The sequence below is a fragment of the Pseudophryne corroboree genome, chromosome 4 (assembly GCF_028390025.1).
Source record: "Pseudophryne corroboree isolate aPseCor3 chromosome 4, aPseCor3.hap2, whole genome shotgun sequence".
In the NCBI taxonomy this organism is placed as follows: domain Eukaryota; kingdom Metazoa; phylum Chordata; class Amphibia; order Anura; family Myobatrachidae; genus Pseudophryne; species Pseudophryne corroboree.
Window position 1 is genome coordinate 75,660,743 of NC_086447.1, and position 27,555 is coordinate 75,688,297.

Consider the following 27,555-nt stretch of genomic DNA (forward strand, 5'->3'; position numbering starts at 1 on the left):
GCCTTGCAATGCCAGTATTATCGGCGTTGCTAGGCATGGGGCAGGACCAAGGAGACGCGGCCATGCGGTAACGCCTCCAATCCCGCCCCCTAAACATCCTCGCCACGCCCCCGCTCCTCCGACCTGGCTGCCTCCCCCGCTCATCCGACCTGGCAGCCAGATTGTCGGTAGGTGCGTGTGTATCTGTGTGTGTGTGTATGTATATATATATGTGTATATATATATGTGTGTATGTGTGTGTGTGTGTGTGTATATATATATATATATATATATATATATATATATATATATGTATATGTGTGTGTGTGTATATAATATGAGTTTTGCCATTTTTTTTTTCACTGATCGCTACGCAGTGACCAACGGCAGCTAGTGATCAACTTATCTCTCTATGTTCTCTCTCTCTCTCTCTCTCTCTCTCTCTCCCCCCCCCCTCCCTCCAAGGCTGTATACTTCTCTCCCAGTGTTTCATTGCTACTAGTATGTGATGCCTCAATATTTTCCACCATTGGTGCTAAATAACACATAGCCACCCATTTGTTGCCATAAATATTTGTGTGCCATATGTACATTTATTATGCTAGTAAACAAATCTGTATAATGGCATTCTATTCATATTGCACAGGGGAAGCCAGAATCCACTCTGTATTACCACAACGACAACCTCACAGCAGTGGTCAGCAATCTGTTTGCTGCTGGGATGGAGACCACCACAACCACTCTGAGATGGGGCCTCCTGCTGATGATGAAATACCCAGAGATCCAAAGTGAGTAATATATACAGTATGGTACAGTATATGCGCTCCTGTTGTGATATACAAGCCACTACAGAGTTCCCTGCCCATAATAAAGCATATTGCAGCATGATCGCACAATGGTTAGCATTTAATTAGCAATTTGTTTTAAAAGGCCCTATATTTGTGGCATTTGTATGTCCTCCCATTGTTTTAATGGGTTTTTACAAGAGATGAGCGGGTTTGGTTTTCGGGGAACCAACCCCCCCCCCAGACTTCACGTCACGAGCCCGGATCCGAGTCAGGTTCGGGTTTTCCCGCCTGATTCTGAAACCAGAACGAGGCAAAACGTCATCATCCTGCTGTCGGATTCTCGCGGGATTTGGATTCTATGTAAGGAGCCGCGCGTCCCCGACATTTTCACTCCAGTCTCGGAGAGTGTAGTGAGAGGACATGTCTCCGTGTCTTGTGCTGTATTTGTACAGTCACAGTGGTTGTGTCCTCTTGCTGTCATATGTCTGCTGTAGAAGTCCGGTCCGGTGTTGTTGTGTTGTCCTGCATCAGACCAGTAGTAGTGACCTGTGCATCAGCCATCAGTAATTCCAGTGACCAGGCAGTCACAGTGGTATACTCTGCTGCCATATGTCCAGTGCTGCTGTATAATAATATAACAAGTCCCTTACAGTGTTGCTGTCTAGTCCTGCATCAGACCAGTGGTAGTGTCCTGTTCATTAGCTGTCGGTCATTCCAGTGACCAGGAAGTCACAGTGGTATACTCTGCTGCAATATGTCCAATGCTGCTGTGTAATAACAAGTACCTTACAGTGTTGCTGTGCTGACCTGCATCAGCCCAGTAGTAGTGGCCTGTGCATCAGCCATCAGTCATTCCAGTTACCAGGCAGTCACAGTGGTATACCGTGGTATACTCTGCTGCCATATGTCCAGTGCTGCTGTATAATAATATGACAAGTCACTTATAGTGTTGCTGTGTTGTGCTGCATCAGACCAGTGGTAGTGTCCTGTGCATCAGCCATCAGTCATTCCTGTGCCGGATATTGCGTTATATAACTCCAGAAAAATAATGGAGAACAAAAATGTTGAGGATAAAATAGGGAAAGATCAAGAACCACTTCCTCCTGGAACTGAAGGTGCTGCCAATAGCCATGACATAGACTATGAAATGCCATCGTCATCTGCCAAGGCCGATGCCCAATGTGATGGTAGAGGGCATGTAAAATCCAAAAAGCCAAAGATCAGTAAAAAGACCCCCCCCAAAAAAAATGTGAAATGCTCTGAGGAGAAACGTAAACTTGCCAATATGCCATTTACGACACGGAGTGGCAAGGAACGGCTGAGGCCCTGGCCTATGTTCATGGTTAGTGGTTCAGCTTCACATGAGGATGGAAGCCCTCATACTCCTGCTAGAAAAATTAAGAGTTAAGCTGGAAAAAGCACAGAAAAGAACTGTGCGTTCTAAGATGGTATCACAAATCCCCAAGTGTGTTGGCTGTTGCGATGCCTGACCTTCCCAACACTGGACACGAAGAGGTGGCTCCTTACACCATTTGCACGGCCCCTACAGGTGCTGGAAGGAGCACCCACAGTCCAGTTCCTGATATTGAAATTGAAGATGTCACTGTTGAAATACACCAGGATTAGGATATGGGTGTTGCTGGCGCTGAGGAGGAAGTTGACGAGGAGGATTCTGATGGTGATGTAGTTTGTTTAAGTCAGGAACCGGTGGAGACACCTGTCGTCCGTGGGATGAAGCCCATTGTGATGCCTGGGCAAACTACCAAAAAAGCCACCACTTCGGTGTGGAATTATTTCTCCACAAATCCGGACAACATGTGTCAAGCCATCTGTTGCCTCTGTAAATCTGTAATAAGTAGGAGTAAGGATGTTAACCACCTAGGAACATCCTCCCTTATACGTCACCTGCAACGCATTCATCATAAATCAGTGTCAAGTTGTGAAATTTTGGGTAAGAGTGTAAGCGGTCCACTGACACCTAATTCCCTTCTAATTCTTGTACCCAAGCTCCAGCTAGCCACACCACCAACTCCCTCAATGTCGGCTTCCTCCTCAGTCAGGAATGTCAGTAGTCCTGCAGGCCATGTCACTGTGAAGACTGAGGAGTCCTCTCCTAACCGGGATTCCACCAGAGGATCCTTGAGTTGTACGCCTGCTGTTGCTGCCACTGATGTTGTTGCTGCTAGAAGTCGATCATCATCCCAGAGGGGAAGTCTGAAGACCACTTGTACTACTTCCAGTAAGCAATTGACTGTCCAACAGTCCTTTGTGAGGAAGATGAAATATGATAGCAGTCATCCTTTTGCAAAGCGGATAACTGAGGCCTTGACAGCTATGTTGGTGTTAGACGTGCATCCTGTATCCGCCATTAGTTTAGTGGGACTTAGAGAATTGTTTGAGGTACTGTGTCCCTGGTATCAAATCCCATCTAGGTTCCACTTCTCTAGGCAGGTGATACCGAGAATGTACAGAGAAGTCAGAAAAAGTGTCCTTAGTATCTAACAAAATGCAGTTGTACCCACTGTCCACTTAACCACGGACATGTGGACAAGTGGAACTGGACAGACTAAGGACTATATATGACTGTGACGTAAACTGGGTAGATGTATAGCCTCCCGCAGCAGCACCAGTAGCAGCATCTCGCAAATGCCAACTCATTCCTAGGCAGGCTATGCTTTGTATCACCGCTTTCCGTAAGAGGCACACAGCTGAAAACCTGTTATGTAAACTGAGGAAAATCATTGCATAATGGCTCACACCAATTAGACTCTCCTGGTGATTTGTGATATTGGACAACGCCACCAAAATTGTGCGTGCATTATATATGGGCAAATTCCAGCACGTCCCATGTTTTGCACGTACAATTAATTTGGTGGTGCAGAATTTTTTTTTTAAATGACAGGGGCGTGCAGGAGATGCTGTCGGTGGCCCGAAAAATTGCGGCCCACTTTCGGCATTCAGCCACTGTGTGCCGAAGACTGGAGCACCATAAAACACACCTGAACCTGCCCTGCCATCATCTGAAGCAAGAGGCGGTAACAAGGTGTAATTCAACACTCTATATGCTTCAGAGGATGGAGTAGCAGCAAAAGGCCATTCAAGCCTATACATCCACCTACGATATAGGCAAATGAGGGGGAATGCACCTGACTCAAGCGCAGTGGAGAATGATTTCCGTCTTGTGCAAGGTTCTCCAACCCTTTGAACTTGCCACACGTGAAGTCAGTTCAGACACTGCCAGCTTTAGTCAGGTCATTCCCCTCATCAGGCTTTTGCAGAAGTAGCTGGAGAAATTGAAGGAGGAGCTAAGATGGAACGATTCCACAAAGTATGTGGGACTTCTGGATGGAGCCCTTCATTCGCTTTGCCAGGATTCACGGGTGGTCAATCTGTTGAAATCAGAGCACTACATTTTGGCCACCGTGCTCGATCCTAGGTTTAATGCCTACATTGTATCTCTCTTTCCAGCAGACAAAAGTGTGCAGAGGTGCAAAGACCTGCTGGTGAGTAAATTGTCAACTCAAGTGGAACGTGACCCGTCAACAGCTCCTCCTTCAATTTCTCCTGCCACTGGAGCTGCAAGGAAAAGGATAAGATTTCCTAGCCCACCCGCTGGCGGTGATGCAGGGCAGTCAGGAACGAAAGCTGACATCTGGTCCAGACTGAAGGACTTACCAATGATTACTGACATGTCTACTGTCACTGCATATGATTCTGCAACCATTGAAAGAATGGTGGAGGATTATATGAGTGACCGCATCCAAGTAGGCATGTCAGACAGTCCGTATGTATACTGGCAGGATGAAGAGGCAATTTGGATGCCCTTGCACAAACTGGCTATATTTTACCTAAGTTGCCCCCCCTCCAGTGTGTACTCTGAAAGAGTGTTTAGTGCAGCCGGTAACCTTGTCAGCGATCTGCATAGGAGGTTAATTCCACTAAATGTGGAGAAGAGGATGTTCATCAAAATTAATTATAAAGTCCTCCGGGAAGACCTTTACCAGCAATTGCCTCCAGAAAGTACACAGGGACCTGTGATGGTGGATTCCAGTGGGATTGAATTAATACTCTGTGAGGAGGAGGAAGTACACAGTGAAAAGGGTGAGGAATATGAGGATGAGTTCAACATCTTGCCTCTGTAGAGCCAGTCTGTGCAAGGAGAGATTAATTGCTTCTTTCTCCGGCAGGGTCCACAGGTTATACACAGGATAACAATGGGATGTGATGGAGCAACAGCGGATTGTCACCAAACCATCACAAGCTTTCAGTCCTCCCAGGATGCAATGGGCCCGTCCATATATCCCCGCCCACTGGATTAGGCAAATCAGTTTTTTGTTTGGTGCGGCAGGAGCTGGACCATGGTCACAGGGCTGCTGTTTTTGGCAGACCTAAGCTTTCTTATTTTATTTTTATAGTCTTACTATGTTTTCTGAGTCTTATGTGCATATTGGAAAGAATCACTCCAACAGCTCTCCGCCGGGTCGCAGCAACACTTACCCACGGCACAAGTGCTGTCTCGACGGGCGTCTGTGTCGGATACACTAGCAGGTCCAGCAGATGTTACCAGGCTATGGCCGGAGCACGTGGAGAAGGTAAGGCATTGGTTCCACTTAGAGGGGGAATACGGACACAGCCGCACTGTACTGGGAGGAGACTACCAAACAGTAGCTGGCGCGCTGCCACCACGGGTTCTCCAGCACTAGGTCTTACGGATCATAAGGCACCCGGAATAGCATGAGGCTGCGATCCCTAGGGTTGATGTCAGCGGTGGCGAGTCAGACGCTCTCCTGGTCATCCCTCCCCCCAAGTTCATGACCAATTTCCGTCTCAGACGCTACTACGAGGGGTCTAGGTCGCAGTAGAGGCGTCTGTATGCACAGTGCGTCTGTGTCCACTTAAAGTTCCCGGAGTGACAGTGTACACTAGTAGCGTCTGGATCCACTTAGCATTCGCTAACGTATTGATCAATCTTGGAAGTGAGGCGAGTCTCCCTGTATCCCACTCTGAGTACGGGTTATACAGCACTAAAATTCTATCTACCTTTGTCAGTATGAATAGTAAGTTTAGTGCATATTGCATATGAGTCTGTGTACATTACTGTGGTTTTCTTCACATTGCATCTGAATACGTTAAAGTCTGCATAAAACAGAATTCAGTAATATGTACTCCTACATCCTTTGAAATGTGTTTGTAGTTGATTATGTGCTCATATGACTAATATATAACATGTGACTGACTGCTAGTGTGATTGCTGACTTTAAATATAAACCACAGAGATAATAAAAACTATCAAGGGAGCGCAATGACCTTGGTAAATTTAATCAAAACACATTTATTTGATTATATAAAACACAGTTTCTAAAAAAGCTTTAAATACGTATACATGTGCAATTTTTCCTCAATTGATTGCCCTTTGTTCCAAAATATAAAGTTTAAATGTACCTCTGATCTCCGCTTTTGTAATTCACTTTGTTAATATTAACTTGAAATAAGGTATCAAGGTTCCTTAGATGGATAACCGAAAGTTCCTTTGAGACAGAATGTTTGAGTTATTGCAGTCTCTATAATGCCATATATAGGTCTGTTTTGCTAGCAGGGGGAGAGCGCTGTGTTTATCAGCTGTTCACAGCGGTATGCTACGACCCCCGTTAGTAGCAGCTGCAATTGATGATGGCAGATACTCACGACCGCAGACAGCTTCGGATGAACGGGGTACGGACCCCGCGTCAGCTTTGTCCCCTGTTCTGTGGCTCACCGGCAACCTTGTGTGATCAGCGTGAGTCCGTAATGGAAAACTCCGGGCAGCAGGGTCCAATTGATGGCACCATTCTTGCGCGTTTCTCAGCTAAGAAGGCAAGCAGTTTCCTGATCCTCCTGATCCTCAATGCCGGTGCATGGGTAGGGTCAGATTGATCTCACTTTAGAGAGATAAAGTGGTTGCAGTCACAAATTGTGTAGTACACTGTGAAAGTGCTGATTGTTTATCATGTCTAAGAGCGGCAAAAGTGACAAGGGTACACTTACAGTAACACCAACAACCACTCATATTATGTTTGCAAAAACTGTATTATCCTTTCTGATATGGTACAGGATGGCTTATGTGTAAATGGTTGGCGGTTCAGTTCCCTGATCGACACCAGGTATAGATAGACTCTCTTGGGTGATGCTTGCACAGACCTTGTCCAGTTTGGCTGAAAGGTTAATTCCTACAGTCTCGATACCAGGAATGGGGTTCACTAGAATCTATACATGCAGCTCCCTACATACGGTATATCCCCCAACAGCTTCTCCAAATAAGTCAAGCTGATAAACCGAGTATAAATAAATCATCCACTTCACAGGCTACAGATGATGATCATCAGACGATAAAAGCTCTATATACTCTACTTCAGCACACGAAGAACAGGTAAAAGGTATCGGTTCAGTGAATAAACTGAAACAATAAGAGCAGTAAAGGCTAGTCTGTTCTTAGAGGTAGCAGATCCTTGGTAAAAAAATAAGGCACCCATATTTTAATGTCCCAAAACAAGTAGGGCCTCCTCAAGGGGGACACCAACCGCTGAGAATCAGGAAAAGGTTTGGGCTACATTCCAATATCCTTTTCCAGCTGGGGATTGTTAAAAAAAAAAAAAGGAAGTGCCTCATATGCATATCATTTGATAGTGCAAAATCTATATAGCCTCTGCCGTCAACATCAAAAGAGTAATGGTTTTCAAAAAAACATAATGTCTGTCTAGGGCAGTCATAAGGACAGCCATGACTTCAGCTTGCATAAAAGCAAATAGCTGTCTGGGCTGAGGTACTGGAATATGGACATTTAGTACCTGCAGGGGAGCAAGAATCCCATATTGCTTACATGTAACAGGCAGCAAAGATATGGGTTATGGTTTTGGGCCATTAACCTTAACAATAGCTGCTAACAGATCGGTTTGCTAACTACAGGCAAAGCTGATTCAGAATCAAAGAAGGTTCTGGGAACTTGACTTTAGGCTGAAAATCTCTGATTGAGTAATCAGATAGTGGGGAGTCAGAATCAGACTCCAAGAAGGTCACGTTTCCTTCCACATATAACCCCTAGTTAGGGGTCTGGTTTCGGCCTTTTTGGTCATAAAGGAAAAGCAATATTTTCGTAACAGCGACCAGAGGGCCAGCTTCCAAACCAGAGGATAACCCATCAGCATGATGGTACAGGCCTTCTTCTGGAGGATATACCAGGGTAGGGGGCCGACCTCGTAGGTTGCAGAGATCTGGTAATAGATGCCTGGGTGCAAGCAGCGGTATCTCTAGTTTATGCTTTCCTTTCAAGAGCATCTTCCTCGAAGATTCTTCTGCTCCAGCCCGTTTTGGACAGAGGTGAAGATTAGGGGATTGCAGTAAACAGTTTAGAAATGGTCATCCCGGTAACACATGCACAATGGGGACAGGGGATTTACCCCAACCTGGGGTTGATTCAGAAGGATTCTTTACTTCATTCTCAATCTCTAAAATCCTAAACAGATAGGTTTGTGTACCACTGTTAATATGGTAGCGCTCCATAGTTGGGTAAGGAGCTAGTAGATTACATAGTATCCCAGGATAGTCAGGATGCTTACCTACAGGTTTCTATAGCACTGTCCATCAGTGTTATTTCAAGGTTTACCATCCGTCAGCAACATTCAGTTCTAGGTCTTACCCTTTGGGTTAGCCACAGCCCCAGAGTATGTTCCAAAATAATTATGGCAGTTTATCTCTGCAAACAGGGGATAAGAAAATTGCCATACTTCGACCACTCTTTTTTTTATGGAACAATTACAGGAAAGGCTTCTGTGCCATCCCGAACAGACAAAAACTTGTCTGCAGACGTACGGGTGGTTCATAAATGGGGCAAGGTCATCCCTGGCTCTGTCACAACGGATGACTTACGGGGAGGCTGTACTGAATCAAAGCCTGCAGAAAATATTTACCTCGGAATAAGATATCCAAGGTACAGTCAAGGACTCAGGAGTTGTTACACAGTCAAACAATATCCATTCATGCAGCATGCGAATGATGGGTTTGATGGTGTCAACATTCGACATGGTGGAGTATGAACAATTCCACTCAAGGCTTCTGCAGCTTCTGATTTTTTCAACAGCCGCATCACACTAGATAGTTCCAATCTCATCTGATGTTGGAAGTTAAGCAGTGTTGTGCCTAATTAAAGTCTCTGATAGTAGACCACCTGTGAATAACAGGTGTTGTACGTGGGCCGGATGGACAGTAGACGATGTGGTAGCATGGCCGAGTGGTCTAAAGCGCTGTATTAAGGCTCCGGTCTCTTCAGAGGTGTGGGTTCAGATCCCACTGCTGCCGTAATTATTTTCAAGAGGAAGTGGTACTGTCAGAGAAGGTAAGAAAGTCATTAGCCTGGTGGCTACAGACATCCCATTTAGACAAGGGGACAACCTTGTTAGAGATCAAGATGGGAGATCCTGACAACAAATGCCAGTCTTCGGGGCTGGGGAAGGCCATTGTCCGAAAGATTAATATTCTGGGACTAAGGACCACAGCAGAAAGTTGCCTGCTAATAAACCTGTTAGCACTTTGTGCCATATACATGATTCTGGTTTGGGTAAGGACACTCCTAAAGGAAAACCAGTCCAGATCCGCAGGGCCAAGGCAATGGCTTTAGTGTACCTCAACCTTCAGAGAGGAACACTCAGCTAAATGGCAAGGAAGAAGGTCACATAATAAAGTGAACAGAGCTCTATCTTCCAGCCTTGTCCGCAGTATTCGTTCCAGGAGTCCTAAACTGGAGAGCAGACTTTCAGAGTCGACACGCTATTCAGTTAAGCGAATGGGCCCTACACCCAAAAGTCTTTTCAGACTCTGGTAGAAAAGTGGGGTTTGCCAGAGATAGATCTCATGACGTCCTATCAGCAGAAGACCCATATACGTGGCAGGAACAAGGGATCAGGTAGTGATCTTTGTGTACTTCTTCTTCTTTTTTTTTTTTTTTTTATAAAATGGTAATTTCTTTTCACTTATGTGTATCCTCGGATCATCCTGCTACCCAGGATGGTGAGGAAAATGCAGTATCCTTTCCTCCAATCATCCTGCTACCAGAGTAGTGAGGAAGATAAAAGAAGCTAAGGGTGCTATGATTCTAATAGCTCCGGCTTGGCCCAGAAGGCGTTGGTACACAGAGCTGCAGAGAATGTAGATGGATGCTCCACTTCTGCTTCCTCAATGCCCAGATCTGCTGAAGCTGGGTCCTTGTTATCACAGACATCTGGATCAACTGTCTTTTACGGCGTGGCTCTTGAAATCTATATCCTGAAGTCAAGAGGATTCTCACAGGTAAATCAAATAATGTTCAGAGCAGGAAAGACTTCCTCTGCTCATATTTACCACCGATTATAGCAAGCCTATAATCATTGGTGTAATGGAAGAGTTATGGACCCAAAATCTTTCAGAATTCCCAGGGTTCTAGCATTCCTTCAGGCGGGAGTGGATAAAGGTTTAAGGATGGCTTCCTTGAGAGTGCAAGTGTCAGCATTGACTGCATAGTTCCGAAAGAAAATTGCCAATTTTCAGGATGTGCGCATTTTTTCCAGGGAATGCTGCGTATTCAACCTTCCTTTGTTCCGCCTGCGCACCGCAGTCTAGTCCTCAAAGCCCTTCAAGTTGCTCCATTGGAACCACTTAAAAAGGTGTATCTTAAATGGTTAACAGCTAAAGTTATCTTTCTGCTGACTATGGCATCAGCTAGAAGAGTATCAGAAGCACTGTTATGTAAATCTCCTTTTCTGATGTTTAACCAGATAAAGTAGTTCTCAGAACTAGATCTGGGTATCTTCATAAGGTGGGGTCTAAGGTCCACCTTAATGAAGAAATTGTAGTCCCGTTTTTTTCAGGTATCTGGACTTTCTTTGGGAGATACGTCACTGGACGTAGTCCGGGCGTTAAGGGTCTACGTGGGTTGTACCAGTGCCGTCAGAAAGACAGATTCTCTCTTCATTCTCTACGAATTTCACATGAGAGGAATGGATGGCCTGCTACAAAACAGAGGCTGGCAAGATGGCTTCGAATTACTATTTCCGAAGCATGCTCTCAAGCTGATCTTCCTTGTTCTGGCTAATGTCTCTGTTCACTCTACTCATAAGGTAGGTCCTTCATGGGCAGCACAGCATGGTGCTTCAGCAGGAACAGATATGTAAGGCAGCCACATGGTCTTCCATTAACACACTCATAGACATTATGCCTTGGATACTTTTGCCTCTCATGACGCTGAATTCGGTCGAAGGGTTCTCCTACCAATCAGGAACGTCCCCACCACTAAAAATTGCTTTTGGAAATCCAATTGTTATCCTGTGGATAACCTGTGGACCCTGCCGGAGAAATATACGTTGATAATTGTATTTCTCCTATGTCCACAGGTTCCACAGGGATCCCACCCTGACGCACCTGATTTGAGGTGCTTTCTACTCACTAACCTCTTCCTCCTTGCAGGGAAGGATATGCATGCTTGTTCTTCTCGCCTGATTAGGGCTCTACATGATGCTCCTGCCTAAATGCTTTGGAATCCAACTGATATGTCTGAGCCAGTGGGCGGGGATATATGGACGGGCCCGTTGCATCCTGGGAGGACTGAAAGCTTGTGATCGTTTGGTGCCAATCCACTGTCGCTCCATCATATCCCATTGTTATCCTGTGGAACCTGTGGACATAGGAGAAATACCGTTATCAACGGTAAGTTGTTATCATAACGTATTTTTTTTTTGGTGGGGGCCAATCATTATTATAATTCCAGTGATTTTGCAGTATAATTCCAGTGTTTTGGTCTTATAATTCCAGTGATTTGGACGTATAATTCTAGTGGGAATTGCTTGTGTCACTTGGCTTAGTCATACAGCTATCTCGTTGCACCTCTTCGACATCTTTGCATGAGGTGCTGTTTGGGGCCTAGTTTTTGAAAAGTGCCATCCTGTCTGACACTGCCGTATGAGTCCAGGGGTACTGCTGTATTAGTCCTGAGATACTGCCGCATAAGTCCACCAATTGCAGACTTTTTGAAAAATGACAGGGGCGTGCAGGAGATGCTGTCAGTGGACCGAACAATTGCAGCCCACTTTCGACATTCAGCCACTGCGTGACACTACTAGATGGGCCAGGGGGTTGTGTCGCTTAGCTTAGTCATACAGCAAACTTGGTGCACCTCTTTTTCTTCTTTGCATCATGTGCTGTTTGGGGCCTTTTATTTGGATATCTGCCCTCCTGTCTGCCACAGCAGTGCCACTCCAAGATGGGCCAATTGTTTGTGTCGCTTGGCTTAGTCATACAGCTACCTCATTGCACCTCTTCTACATCTTTTGCATGAGGTGCTGTTTGGGGCTATATATAGATATAGATATATATATAGATATATAATGAAGGCGCACTCAGAGAGTCAAAATATCAAAAGATTTTACTACAAAGTAACAAGCTCACATACATCGAGATAAAAGATTACCAGTGTGCAGACGAATCTCTTCTGCCTCCAGAACAGCTTGCAGCGGCTCGCCCCGCACAGCACTTGCAGATGTAAAATCAGTTCAGCGTCTTAGCCAATGGACCAGTGTTCCTGAAGTGAAACGAACACGTCCTTCCCAGGCCACGTCCAATGCGTTTTGTCACTATATGACTGTCAGGGGGTGTGGTCTCTCTCTCCTCAGCACGTATTTTTATGTCCACAGCTTAATTGATTTAATTGCATACACCTTTTTGATCGTGCTGCACTGACACATTAAATATAACACTTCTCTACATCATAGATAACAGATACATTTTAGACACCTAAATACGGCTTCTCCAGATCTAATAATCCCTATCTACATATGTTTATTTATTAACTACAAATAAAAATATAAAGTAATATAATCATTATGTAATAATTGAGAAGCAGTACTGAAGAGTCTTCACAAAAGGTTTAAAAAAAATTAAAAACATTTTTTATATAGCTACACGACAATAGATAAATAGTCATAACACAACAAATACCACAAACATATATATATATATATATATATATATATATATATATACATAAAAAGTCTTTCCGCATCGGTACTTTAATGTTATAGACATCTCCATAGAACATAGCCTGAGTGCGCTCCTGCAGGGAGCCGCTCCCACAGCACGGAGATCAGTACGGGACACCATAGCAGCTGCCGGAAACTGCCATACCACCACTGGACCATCTCCGAACTTGCAAGAGCTATCCCTGCAGTTGACTCAAACAGTCACAGGCGCATCTCATACTACTACATTATTATTAAAAGCGGTTTAGCACTAAATTCAAAGAATCCATTATTAGTAATCAATAATATATAGATAGATATTATATATATATATATATATATATATATATACAGGTTGAGTATCCCTTATCCAAAATGCTTGGGACCAGAGGAATTTTGGATATCGGATTTTTCTGTATTTTGGAATAATTGCATACCATAACGAGATATTATGGTGATGGGACCTAAATCTAAGCACAGAATGCATTTATGTTTCATATATACCATATACACACAGCCTGAAGGTCATTTTAGCCAATATTTTTTATAACTTTGTGCATTAAACAAAGTGTGTGTACATTCACAGAATTCATTTATGTGTCATATACACCTTATACACACAGTCTGAAGTTCATTTAATACAATATTTTTAATAACTTTGAGTATTAAACAAAGTTTGTGTACACTGAGCCATCAAAAAACAAAGGTTTCACTATCTCAGTCTCACTCAAAAAAGTCCGTATTTCGGAATATTCCGTATTTCGGAATATTTGGATATGGGATACTCAACCTGTTTAAGGAACTATAGAGCAGATATATCTCATAGAAGGATGAATCCCACATAGCCACTTATCCATGCAGGAACGGAGTAATATCATATGTTTCATTTAAGCCTAAAGGTGATAACGTATTTAATCTATGTATCCAGAATGTCTCTTTTACTAAGTTTTCTAAGCAAATCTCCACCTCTCTCATCCAAAGTGACATGCTCCAAGGCTTTAAAGGTGAATTTTTCCAAAGAGGAATTACAGCAGCTAGCAAAGTGTCTAGGGACACTATGTGTGATAACTTTGTTCACAATATTTCTAGTATGTTATAAAACCATAAATTTAAGAATTTAAGCTGACGTTTAGTTTTGCCAATATACCTTGCACCGCATGTGCATTCTAACATATAGACAGGGCCGTTTCTAGCCAATTTGGCTCCCAGTGCGAGATTTAAAAATGCGCCCCCCCCCCCTTCACACAAAAAAATGTGCCCCCCCCCCCCATAGATATAAAGAGTAAAAGCATGCGCGCACCTTTGGTGCGCGTGCTCCCGGCAAGGGTGCGTGGCCTCAATAAAATGGGCGTGGCTTTGTTAAGATGGGCGTGGCCTCATCTGATCTCATCATGACGGCCACCACAGGATAAAAAAAAAGTCCTAATTTTACACATTACAGCAGGCACGCGACCCCATTTTACACAGCAAGGCAGGCAAGTGTCCCCATTTTACACATTGCGGCAGGCACGTGCCCCCGTTTTACACAGTACGGCAGGAAAGTGTCCCCATTTTACACATTGCGGCAGTAAAGTGTCCCCATTTTACACATTGCGGCAGGCGAGTGTCCCCATTTTACACATTACAGCAGGCGAGTGTCCCCATTTTACACATTCCGGCAGGCAAGTGTCCCCATTTTATACATTCCAGCAGACTGCGTCCCCATTTTACACATTCCGGCAGACAGGTGTCCCCATTTTACACAGTATGGCAGGTGGAGGGGGGGGGGGGGAGGGAGGGAGAGAGAGAGGGAGAGGGAGAGGGGCTGACTTACATTTGAAGCGGTTCTTCCCGCTCTTCAGCCGCCTCTCCCTCGTCTGCGCGGCGCCGCCGCCGGCTGGCTTGGCTCCCCCTTCTCCCTCCTCCCGAGTGCCGAGATCGGGGGGCGGGATTTCGTGGAATGACGCGATTGCTTTGTGACGTCACGACGCAATCGCGTCATTCCGCGAAACCCCGCCCCCCGATCTCGGCACTCGAGAGGGGAGGGGGGATTCAAAGTCCTGAAGAAGTGCCGCGGCGGGTGCCCCAAGCGTTTGCACGGCTCGCCCGCCGCAAGAAACGGCACTGCATATAGATTACACATGTCGTCTGGCAGTTCATAAAACCTTTAATGTCCCAGGATTTTTTTCTATCTTTATCCCAGCTCTTTTTTCTATCTTTACTGACATATTTACACACTTTACATTTACTACATGGAAAGAATCCGTTTACATTTCCCAACCAAGATATTTCACTTGTTTTTAATCTAGTTGGTGCAAGTCTGTTTTTTAAAGAGGGAGCTCGTTTAAATACCAACTGTGAAACTTCAGGGAGGATCTTACTCAGAAGAGGATCTAATTTTAGCACATCCCAATGTTTATATAAAATATTTATTTATTTTTAGTATTAAAGCCGGTAACAAACGGGACTAAGCTATTGTCTCTCTGTTTCTTATTTTTATAACACAATAGACTCTGTCTCTCCATTCCCCTTGCCTTCTCTCTACAATTCATAACCAATTTTTCAGGATAGTTTTTTTTCACGGAATCTAGTACTATAAACTGCAGATTGCTCACCAAATTTAGAAATATCTGCACAATTACGCCTGATTCGAATAAATTGAGATAGGGGAATATTATTCACCCATTTTTTCAAGTGACAGCTATTATAATGGATGTAATTATTGCTATTCACCTTTTTTATATGAGTGTATGTTTCTATTTTAGATCTTTCGGTCCATTTACTAGTATCCAAAACTAGATCCAAATATTCTATGATATCTCTTTGAAAATTAGATGTAAACTTTAAATTGTATTCATTACAGTTCAGGATTTCCAAAAATTGATCAAAGGAGTCTCTAGATCCCTGCCAAACTATTAATACGTCATCGACATACCGCTTATACAATTTTATATTATTTTGAAACATATTGTTATTTTTAATAACTTCTTCCTCCCACTTTCCTAAGTATAAATTCGCAAAACTAGGAGCATAAGGCGTACCCATCGCCGTCCCACGTTGCTGTATAAAAAACTGGTTATTAAATAAAAAAAATATTCTTTAGAACGAAATCTATACACTCCAGAATAAATTGGATAAGGGCTTCATTCAAGGTCTCATCATACTGATCTCCGTGCTGTGGGAGCGGCTCTCTGCAGGAGCGCACTCAGGCTATGTTCTATGGCGATGTCTATAACATTAAAGTACCGATGCGGAAAGACTTTTTGTGTATATATTTTTGTTTGTGGTATTTGTTGTGTTATGACTATTTATCTATTAATAGTCGTGTAGATAAAAAAAAAGTAAACATTTTTTTAAACCTTTTGTGAAGACTCTTCAGTACTGCTTCTCAATTATTACATAATGATTATATTACTTTATATTTTTATTTGTAGCTAATAAATAAACGAATGAAGATAGGATTATTAGATCTGGAGAAGCCGTATTTAGGTGTCTAAAATGTATCTGTTATCTATGATGTAGAGAAATGTTATATTTAATGCATCAGTGCAGCACGATCAAAAAGGTGTATGCAATTAAATCAATTAAGCTGTGGATATAAAAATACGTGCTGAGGAGAGAGAGACCACACACCCTGACAAAGTCATATAGTGACGAAACGCGTTGGACGTGGCCTGGGAAGGACGTGTTCATTTCACTTCAGGAACACTGGTCCATTGGCTGAGACGCTGAACTGATTTTACATCTGCAAGTGCTGTGCGGGGCGAGCCGCTGCAAGCTTTTCCGGAGGCAGCAGAGATTTGTCTGCACACTGGTGATCTTTTATCTCGATGTATGTGAGCTTGTTACTTTGTAGTAAAATCTTTTGATATTTTGACTCACTGAGTGCGCCTTCATTTTCTTTCAGCTTTAATGGACTAACAGTGTTGGTTACACTGTTTATTGGAAGTGTTTGCGCTCACATCCTGAATATTACGGACTTGATGTATTTTAAGGAAAAGACATTGATTGCACAACCATCTGTCTAATATATATATATATATATATATATATAGATATATATAGATATATATAGATATATATAGATATAGATATAGAGAGAGAAAAAAAACAGTGTCCTTATAGAGAGGGGTACATCCACTCCCAATGGTAAAGGAACAGTCGGCACTCCAAGGGTCTTGTGAAACCAAACTTATATTCAAAACGATAAATCAAATAAATGGCATATTATGGCCAATGTTTCAGCGCCACGCAGGGCGCTTTTTCAAGGCAAAATGGGGAGTGCTGACCACACCAACTTTATATATATATATATATATATATATATATATATATATATATATATAATCTGCCACTGCAGTGCCACGCCTAGATGGGCCAGGTGTTTGTGTTGTCCGCTAGTGTCGCTTAGTTTAGTCATCCAGCAACCTCGGTGCAACCTTTTGGCTTAAAATCAATATTGTGAGGTGTTAAGAATAGAATAGAAATTAATGTTATTGAGGATAATAATACAGTAAGATCAAAATTACCCCCAAATTCCGTGATTTTAGCAGTTTTTATTGGTTTTTTTTTAAAACTCATCCAGAACCAAAACACGTAAGGGTGGTTTTGGCAAAACCAAGTCAAAACCAAAGCACGAAAGTGGAATTAGAACAAAAACACAAAGTGCCAGCCGCACATCTCCTCTAGTTTTTACTGGTGTTCTGGCTACTTCCCACAGCCATAAATGAGGTTAATTGGCTGCTGACAAAATGGACCCTAGTGTGCTTGTGTTTAGAAGATAAAGGGTCTATTCATGAAGCAACGAAAAGTGTGGAGAAGTGAGCCAATGGAGAAGTTGTCCATGGCAACCAATCAGTGTTGAGATACCGTTTATAAAATGCATTCTATAAAATTATACATGGCAGCTGATTGGTTGTCATGGGCAACTTCTCCACTGGCTCACTTCTTCACTCTTTTAATTGCTTCATGAATAGATCCCAAAGAGAAAGTTGATTAGCGTGAAATTTATGTGATATACAGTTTATTGGAAATGATGATTGGTGCAGCTATTGATATTGTTCTTTACAGATGTGTCCTCTTTCATGTTGGTAGTCCTCCCTCCTGCTATGCATATGCATCACAGGAATGCTGCAAGATGTTATGCTGCCAATGTTCACAGCCACGACTTTCTAATAAGAAGCTACTGGAAGCAGGAGAATGCATATGCACGCACCCCGCTGTGTCATAATTGCCTTGCTGCAGTGCGTGTGAAACTCTGCAAGGCTGGAGAAGGACACATCTGTAGGCACACACCAGTAGATGACTCTTACTATAAACAGCCCAGTTTTATAACCAATCGTGCTGGATTATTGAAGGGTATCAGGTACAGCCGTTGTCAATGTTATATGTGCACTGAGTGGAGCCGGGTCTTATACTGCTCACCAGTTCAAGTTCAGGTTTGTCATCAGCCAAAACAAATTGACAGACGAAATTTAAATTGTACAGAGCATCAAGTAGTAGCAGGCAACAACATAAAAACAAACCAGCCAGTGAGTGTATGTAGGCACTGGGTAGTGGTGCAGGTACACTGGAATACGTTGTTGATTGCAGGTCTCTCTGGAGCTAAGCAGGAGACTTCTGTCTCAAGATGGATCCTACACATGCTCAGTAGTGATATCAACAGCCATCTTGGGATAGGGCATGAAGCCTCCCTGGAGAACAAGAAGGATGGAGTCTGTACAGTAGCGCGCTCCTCCTTCAACAATAAATTATGCCTTTTTTTGTTTTTGTTTTGTTATGTGTTCGATATAGTTCCACGTAGTAGTTTTTTTTTTTTTTTGGTACATAAGTTGAGAACCGTATATCTATACAACATACTGCATATAAATAACTGTTTAAAGAACAAAACTTAAACTAGTTAATATAGACTAAACATTTAAGTAGTACAGAGTTCATTAATGTCCTTTTCCATCTAATTTTTGCTGATGATACTAAGCTATGAATGGTTAGTAACATAGTGCAGAATAGTTAATTGCTGAGGATTTAGACATTTAATGGTGGTAACTGTAGGGTTATCAGCTGTGTAAGTCTAGTGATAGGGCTCAGAGGACAGATGTAGCGCAATATTGAAATTACCCCAGTAGTGTTTACTGCCACAACTTGTTAATGATGGACAGGTCCCCATGCAATGGGCACGGTGAATTATGATTTCTCTGACGTCCTAGTGGATGCTGGGGACTCCGTAAGGACCATGGGGAATAGCGGCTCCGCAGGAGACTGGGCACAAAAGTAAAGCTTTAGAACTACCTGGTGTGCACTGGCTCCTCCCCCCATGACCCTCCTCCAAGCCTCAGTTAGATTTTTGTGCCCGAACGAGAAGGGTGCAGACTAGGTGGCTCTCCTGAGCTGCTTAGTGAAAAGTTTAGTTTTAGGTTTTTTATTTTCAGTGAGACCTGCTGGCAACAGGCTCACTGCATCGAGGGACTAAGGGGAGAAGAAGCGAACTCACCTGCGTGCAGAGTGGATTGGGCTTCTTAGGCTACTGGACATTAGCTCCAGAGGGACAATCACAGGCCCAGCCATGGATGGGTCTCAGAGCCGCGCCGCCGGCCCCTTACAGAGCCAGAAGACAGAAGAGGTCCGGAAAATCGGCGGCAGAAGGCGTCCTGTCTTCAATAAGGTAGCGCACAGCACCGCAGCTGTGCGCCATTGCTCTCAGCACACTTCACACTCCGGTCACTGAGGGTGCAGGGCGCTGGGTGGGGGCGCCCTGAGACGCAATAAAAACACATCACATATAGATGGCAAAAAAATGGCAAAAAAAAATGGCAAAAAAATGCATCACATATAGCTCCTGGGCTATATGGATGAATTTAACCCCTGCCAGAATTCACACAAAAACGGGAGATAAGGCCGCCGAGAAGGGGGCGGAGCCTATCTCCTCAGCACACTGGCACCATTTTCCCTCACAGCTCCGTTGGAGGGAAGCTCCCTGGCTCTCCCCTGCAGTCACTACACTACAGAAAGGGTTAAAAAAGAGAGGGGGGCACTAATTACGCGCAGTATTAAAAATACAGCAGCTATAAAGGGAAAAACACTTATATAAGGTTATCCCTGTATATATATAGCGCCCTGGTGTGTGCTGGCAAACTCTCCCTGTCTCCCCAAAGGGCTAGTGGGGTCCTGTCCTCTATCAGAGCATTCCCTGTGTGTGTGCTGTGTGTCGGTACGTTTGTGTCGACATGTATGAGGAGAAAAATGATGTGGAGACGGAGCAGATTGCCTGTAATAGTGATGTCAGCCCTTAGGGGGTCGACACCTGAGTGGATGAACTGTTGGAAATTACGTGAAAGTGTCAGCTCTGTATAAAAGACAGTGGTTGACATGAGACAGCCGGCTACTCAGCTTGTGCCTGTCCAGACGCTCATAGGCCGTCAGGGGCTCTAAAGCGCCCGTTACCTCAGATGGCAGATATAGACGCCGACACGATACTGACTCCAGTGTCGACGGTGAAGAGACAAATGTGACTTCCAGTAGGGCCACACGTTACATGATTGAGGCAATGAAAATTGTTTTACATATTTCTGATAATACAAGTACCACCAAAAAGGGGTATTATGTTCGGTGAGAAAAAACTACCTGTAGTTTTCCTGAATCTGAGAAATTAAATGAGGTGTGTGATGATGCGTGGATTTCCCCCGATAACAACTGATAATTTCTAAAATGTTATTGGCATTATATCCTTTCCCGCCAGAGGTTAGGGTGCGTTGGGAAACATCCCCTAGGGTGGATAAAGCGCTCTCACGCTTGTAAGAACAAGGGCTCTACCCTCTCCTGAGATGGCCGCCCTTAAGGATCCTGCTGATAGAAAGCAGGAGGGTATCCTAAAACACACATACTGGTGTTATACTGCGACCAGCAATCTCCTCAGCCTGGATGTGCAGTGCTGGGTTGGTGTGGTCGGATTCCCTGACTGAAAATATTGATACCCTAGATAGGGACAGTATATTATTGCCTATAGAACATTTAAAAGATGCATTTCTATATATGCGTGATGCACAGCGGAATATTTGCCGACTGGCATCAAGTATAAGTGCGTTGTCCTTTTCTGCCAATAGAGGGTTATGGACACGACAGTGGTCAGGTGATGCGGATTCCAAACGGCATTTGGAAGTATTGCCTTATTAAAGGGAGGAGTTATTTGGGGTCGGTCTTTCAGACCTGGTGGCCACGGCAACAGCTGGGAAATCCACGTTTGTACCCCAGGTCGCCTCTCAACATAAGAAGATGCCGTATTATCAGGCGCAGTCTTTTCGTGGGCAAGCGGGCAAAAGGTTCCTCATTTCTGCCCCGTGACAGAGGGAGAGAAAAAAGGCTGCAGAAATCAGCCAGTTACCAGGAACAGAAGCCCTCTCCCGCCTCGGCCAAGCCCTCAGTATGACGCTGGGGCTTTACAAGCAGAATCAGGCACAGTGGGGGCCCGTCTCAATGAATTTCAGCGCGCAGTGGGCTCACTCGCAAGTAGACCCCTGGATCCTTCAAGGGATATCTCAGGGGTACAAATTGGAATTTGAGACGTCTCCCCCTCGCCGTTTCCTAAAGTCGGCTTTACCGATGTCTCCCTCTGACAGGGAGGCAGTTTTGGAAGCCATTCACAAGCTGTATTCCCAGCAGGTGATAATCAAGGTACCCCTCCTGCAACAGGGAACGGGGTATTATTCCACACTGTTGTGGTACCGAAGCCGGACGGCTCGGTGAGACCGTTTCTAAATCTAAAATCTTGAACACTTACATACGGAGGTTCAAATTCAAGATTGAGTCACTCAGAGCAGTGATTGCGAACCTGGAAGAAGGGGACTACATGATGTCTCGGGACATCAAGGATGCTTACCTTCATGTCCCAATTTACCTTTCTCACCAAGGGTACCTCAGGTTTGTGGTACAGAACTGTCACTATCAGTTCAGACGCTGCCGTATGGATGGTCCACGGCACCCCGGGTCTTTACCAAGGTAATGGCCGAAATGATGATACTCCTTCGAAGGAAGGGAATTTTAGTTATCCCTTACTTGGACGATTCCCTGATAAGGGTAAGATCCAGGGAACAGTTGGAGGTCGGTGTAGCACTATCTCAGGTAGTGTTGCGGCAGCACGATTGGATTCTCAATATTCCAAAATCGCAGCTGATTCCGACGACTCGTCTTCTGTTCCTAGGGGATGATCCTGGACACAGTCCAAAAAAAGGTGTTTCTCCCGGAGGAGAAAGTCGGGGAGTTATCAGAGCTAGTCGGGAACCTCCTATAACCGAGCCAAGTCTCAGTACATCAATGAAAGGGTTCTGGGAAAAATGGTGGCTTCCTACGAAGCAATCCCATTCGGCAGATTCCACGCAAGAACTTTCCAGTGGGACCTGCTGGACAAATGGTCCGGGTCGCATCTTCAGATGCATCAGTGGATAACCCTGTCACCAAGGACAAGGGTGTCTCTCCTGTGGTGGTTGCAGAGTGCTCTTCTTCTAGAGGGCCGCAGATTCGGCATTCAGGACTGGGTCCTGGTGACCACGGATGCCAGCCTGCGAGGCTGGGGGGCAGTCACACAGGGAAGGAATTTCCAGGGCTTATGGTCAAGCCTGGAGACATCACTTCACATAAATATCCTGAAGCTAAGGGCCATTTACAATGCTCTAAGCTTAGCAAGACCTCTGCTTCAAAGTCAGCCGGGGTTGATCCAGTCGGACAACATCACGGCAGTCACCCACGTAAACAGACAGGGTGGCACAAGAAGCAGGAGGGCAATGGCAGAAGCTGCAAGGATTCTTCGCTGGGCGGAAAATCATGTGATAGCACTGTCAGCAGTATTCATTCCGGGAGTGGACAACTGGGAAGCAGACTTCCTCAGCAGACACGACCTCCACCCGGGAGAGTGGGGACTTCACCCAGAAGTCTTCCACATGATTATAAACCGTTGGGAAAAAACTCGACAAGTATTGCGCCAGGTCAAGGGACCCTCAGGCAATAGCTGTAGACGCTCTGGTAACACCATGGGTGTACCAGTCAGTGTATGTGTTCCCTCCTCTGCCTCTCATACCCAAGGTACTGAGAATTATAAGATGGAGAGGAGTAAGCACTATATTCGTGGCTCCGGATTGGCCAAGAAGGACTTGGTAACCGGAACTTCAAGAGATGCTCACGGAGGATCCGTGGCCTCTACCTCTAAGAAGGGACCTGCTCCAGCAAGGACCCTGTCTGTTCCAAGACTTACCGCGGCTGCGTTTGACGGCATGGCGGTTGAACGCCGGATCCTGAAGGAAAAAGGCATTCCGGATGAAGTCATCCCTATCCTGATCAAAGCCAGGAAGGATGTAACTGCAGAACATTATCACCGCATTTGGCGAAAATATGTTGCGCGGTGCGAGGCCAGTAAGGCCCGACGGAGGAAATTCAACTGGGTCGATTCCTACATTTCCTGCAAACAGGAGTGTCTATGGGCCTGAAATTGGGGTCCATTAAGGTTCAAATTTCGGCCCTGTCAATTTTCTTCCAAAAAAGAACTAGCTTCAGTCCCTGAAGTTCAGACGTTTGTAAAAGGGGTACTGCATATACAGCCTCCTTTTGTGCCTCCAGTGGCACCTTGGGATCTCAATGTAGTTTTTGGGTTCCAAAAGCCACATTGGTTTGAACCACTTAAATCTGTGGAGTTAAAATATCTCACATGGAAAGTGGTCATGCTGTTGGCCCTGGCCTGGGCCAGGCGCGTGTCAGAATTGGCGGCTTTATCCTGTAAAAGCCCTTATCTGATTTTCCATTCGGACAGGGCGGAATTGAGGACTCGTCCTCAGTTTCTCCCTATGGTGGTTTCAGCGTTTCACCTGTACCAACCTATGGTGGTGCCTGCGGCTACTAGGGACTTGGAGGACTCCAAGTTGCTAGACGTTGTCAGGGCCCTGAAAATATATGTTTCCAGGACGGCTGGAGTCAGAAAATCTGACTCGCTGTTTATCCTGTATGCACCCAACAAGCTGGGTGCTCCTGCTTCTAAGCAGACTATTGCTCGTTGGATTTGTAGTACAATTCAGCTTGCACATTCTGTGGCAGGCCTGCCACAGCCAAAAATCTGTAAATGCCCACTCCACAAGGAAGGTGGGCTCATCTTGGGCGGCTGCCCGAGGGGTCTCGGCTTTACAACTTTGCCGAGCAGCTACTTGGTCAGGAGCAAATACGTTTGTAAAATTCTACAAATTTGATACCCTGGCTGAGGAGGACCTGGAGTTCTCTCATTTGGTGATGCAGAGTCATCCGCACTCTCCCGCCCGTTTGGGAGCTTTGGTATAATCCCCATGGTCCTTACGGAGTCCCCAGCATCCACTAGGACGTCAGAGAAAATAAGAATTTACTTACCGATAATTCTATTTCTCGTAGTCCGTAGTGGATGCTGGGCGCCCATCCCAAGTGCGGATTGTCTGCAATACTGGTACATAGTTATTGTTACCAAAAAATCGGGTTATTGCTGTAGTGAGCCATCTTTTCTAGAGGCTCCTCTGTTATCATGCTGTAAACTGGGTTTAGATCACAAGTTATACGGTGTGATTGGTGTGGCTGGTATGAGTCTTACCCGGGATTCAAAATCCTTCCTTATTGTGTACGCTCGTCCGGGCACAGTATCCTAACTGAGGCTTGGAGGAGGGTCATGGGGGGAGGAGCCAGTGCACACCAGGTAGTTCTAAAGCTTTACTTTTGTGCCCAGTCTCCTGCGGAGCCGCTATTCCCCATGGTCCTTACGGAGTCCCCAGCATCCACTACGGACTACGAGAAATAGAATTATCGGTAAGTAAATTCTTATTTACTTTGAAATAGATAACATAGCCGTTCACATTCTAATGAACTATTGTATTAATGTGTAATGTTTTTGATGTTAATATAACATGAATTTTTAAATGACTTATGCAGTGTTTAATGTTGTGGGGTTGTTGTTTTTTTGAGGCTTTCGAATAAAGGTGTACTGTATCCTCAATTATGCTTGCCTAACCCCCCCCCCACCCCATTCCACTTCTCCAAACTTGTTGTTGAACTAAGCTTTAAATATAAGAGAGCAATTCATAATAATATCTCTTCATTGGCAGTAAAAGTGCAGAATGAAATAGAAAGAGTGATCGGATCAGCTCAGCCACAAGCAGAGCACAGGAAGCAAATGCCGTACACAGACGCCGTCATCCATGAAATTCAGCGGTTTGGAGACATTGTACCCAATAATCTACCACATGCAACTACCCAGGACATCACATTCAGAGGCTATGTCATTCCAAAGGTCAGTTCCATATTTGTCAAAGCATAGCGTAAGGTTGCAGGTGGTTAACATCATGGACGTCCATAACCGTATTTACAGTATAACATGGAGATGATTGCTGGAATAAATCCTATGAAATTAAACACAAATACACACAGACACAGTATACTTTTAATAATATAAAAATGTGTTATATGAGAAACTATGCACTGACCAAGATAAAGGCTCTACATGAGTAAAACTCCGCATGAAGAGCGATTGGTACAGTATAAGGTTCTCCATTTTCATCACAAACAGTGGACAAGTAAAGAAGTTGCGAAATGGACAGCCAATCAGATTCTAGCTAGCATTTATCAAGTATATTCTACAAAATGATAGGCTGAAATAGGGACGGACTGGGGGCCGAATTCGTCCCTGGCATGCGGCTCTCTCCCAAGTCCACTTCTCCACTCTTTTTAGAATATTTGATAAATCTCCCTCTCTCTTAAACAAAAAAAGATTTATATCCTAGAAATGGTGAATAATCCAATCCTAACTACTAACAGCAGAAATTTCCATTCACACTTTCAGAGTAATGCAGCAGTACCTCGTAGATAGATATACGTAGGGATGGACTGGGGCTTTCATATTACTGTGCGCGAGGCCATAGCTCTTGAAATGTGCCACAATTCATGGGGTCCTGGCCTCATGGCACGCCCCTGTCTCTTTATGCTAGGCGGCCAATCACAGTGCTAGGAGGCAGAACTGCTCAGCCATTCAGCCAGCCCCTGTCTCTCTTTATGCTAGGCGGCCAATCACAGTGCTAAGAAGCAGAACTGCTCAGCCAGCCCCGGTCTCTCTTTTTGGCTGGGCCGACCCATCAGACCATCTGCCCTTTTGACATTTGCCAGATGGTCAGTGCGGCCCTGGATGAATCAATTGAAGTCAAAACTGCCGTCTTGTCGGAAAGACGGAAGTTTTCGACTTTTTCAGATCGGAAGGGGTTCCAACCTATTCAGTCCTCGGCTTTTTTATCTGACAAGTCGGGGAATTCGACTTGTCATAAAGCACGTGGATCGGCAGAATAGCTGCCGATCTGTGTGCTTCTTTTGGAAACGGGGCCAAATCGGACAGGTTTTGGCCCCGTTTCCGACCATCTCAATCCGACTTTAAAAAAAGTCAGATGGAGATGAGGGTGCTGAGAGCAGCGGGGAGACGGTAGAGAGCAGCAGCTACAGCAGCATAGCTGGAGGATGGGGCACCATGGCAGCGTCCTACCGGCTCCAGCAAGCGAGGTCCATGGTAAACATATAGGAGTTCACACGTTTGTTTAAATGCTTGAAGTGCATCGTAGCCGGAAGATGGGCACCACCGCCACTCATGGCAGCATCCTCCCGGCTACAGCAAGCGAGGTTCTGCTTGCTGGAGCTGGGTGGACGCTGCTGTGAGGTCTGGCGGTGGTGCCCCATCCTCCGGCTACGCTGCTGTTGCCCTGCTCTTCCCCATCTCCCCGCGGCTCTCCCCCGTCTCCCCCCTCTCAGCAACTTCATCTCAAACTTTTTTTAAAGTTGGATTGAGATGGTCATTGAATGGATCAGTCTTGAATTGAATAACCCCTTAGGGGCCTATTCATGAATCAGTGAAAAGGGCGGAGAAGTAAGCCAGTGGAGAAATTGCCAATGGCAACCAATCAGCATTGAAGTAACATTTTATAATTTGCATACTATACAACTGTATGGAGCAGCTGTATGCGCAACTTCCCCACAGGCTCACTTCTCCACTCTTTTCACTGCTTCATGAATAGACCTCTTGATCTGTCTAATTTGGTAATTCACATACAGTATAGGACAAGAACCTTGTCTTGCAGCCCATGGTTTAACAGCTGGGTGTGCCTAAATTTGGACTCTGTACAATATGTTCTCGGTTTTTAAATGTATCTGTTACATAGTGGACAATGTAAATGGGTGTTTTTCCCCCAGGGGACCGTTGTGATGCCAATACTGACTTCTGCACTGCATGATGTCGCCTACTTTGAGAAACCAGAAGAGTTTTACCCGGAACATTTTCTCACCTCAGAAGGACATTTCAAGAAGAATGAAGCGTTCATACCGTTCTCAATAGGTAATAATCGTTCTGGTCAGATTTTGTTGATGATCATGTAAATAATGGGCAGGGCCACCTGTAGATGTTATTTGATCAGTAGTAAACAATAATGAAAGTGGCTTGGAATGTAAAAATTTGCAGACAGTAATCTTCAAAGATCTTTTGATTAGGAGACTTTAGATCTTTCCATATTAATGGCCTTTAATAGTCCTAAGAGCCTGATTCATACCTGATCTCTGCTGTGTGTTTTCGCACAGCAGGCGATTAGGTACTAACTGCGCATACGTATGCACCGCAATGTGCACGCGCATCGGACAACAACAAAGGGCATCGCCGGTCAGCGCCGGGATGGTGCAAAAAATCCGATCGCATGGGCGTTCGCAAGGTGATTGACAGGAGGAAGCCATTTGTGGGTGGTAACTGACCGTTTATTGGGAGTACCCGGAAA

At 44.7% G+C, this 27,555-nt stretch overlaps 1 protein-coding gene across 1 annotated transcript in view; it reads left to right on the forward strand.

Annotated features, from left to right (window-relative positions):
- The window catches only part of LOC134908915 (cytochrome P450 2C15-like), a 72,961-nt gene that overhangs the window by 39,145 nt on the left and 6,261 nt on the right, over window positions 1-27,555 (forward strand). Inside the window, exons 6-8 of the mRNA XM_063915154.1 lie at window positions 626-767; window positions 24,862-25,046; window positions 26,984-27,125. Coding sequence (XP_063771224.1) covers window positions 626-767; window positions 24,862-25,046; window positions 26,984-27,125 — 469 coding nt within the window. The remainder of the gene's footprint in view (window positions 1-625; window positions 768-24,861; window positions 25,047-26,983; window positions 27,126-27,555) is intronic.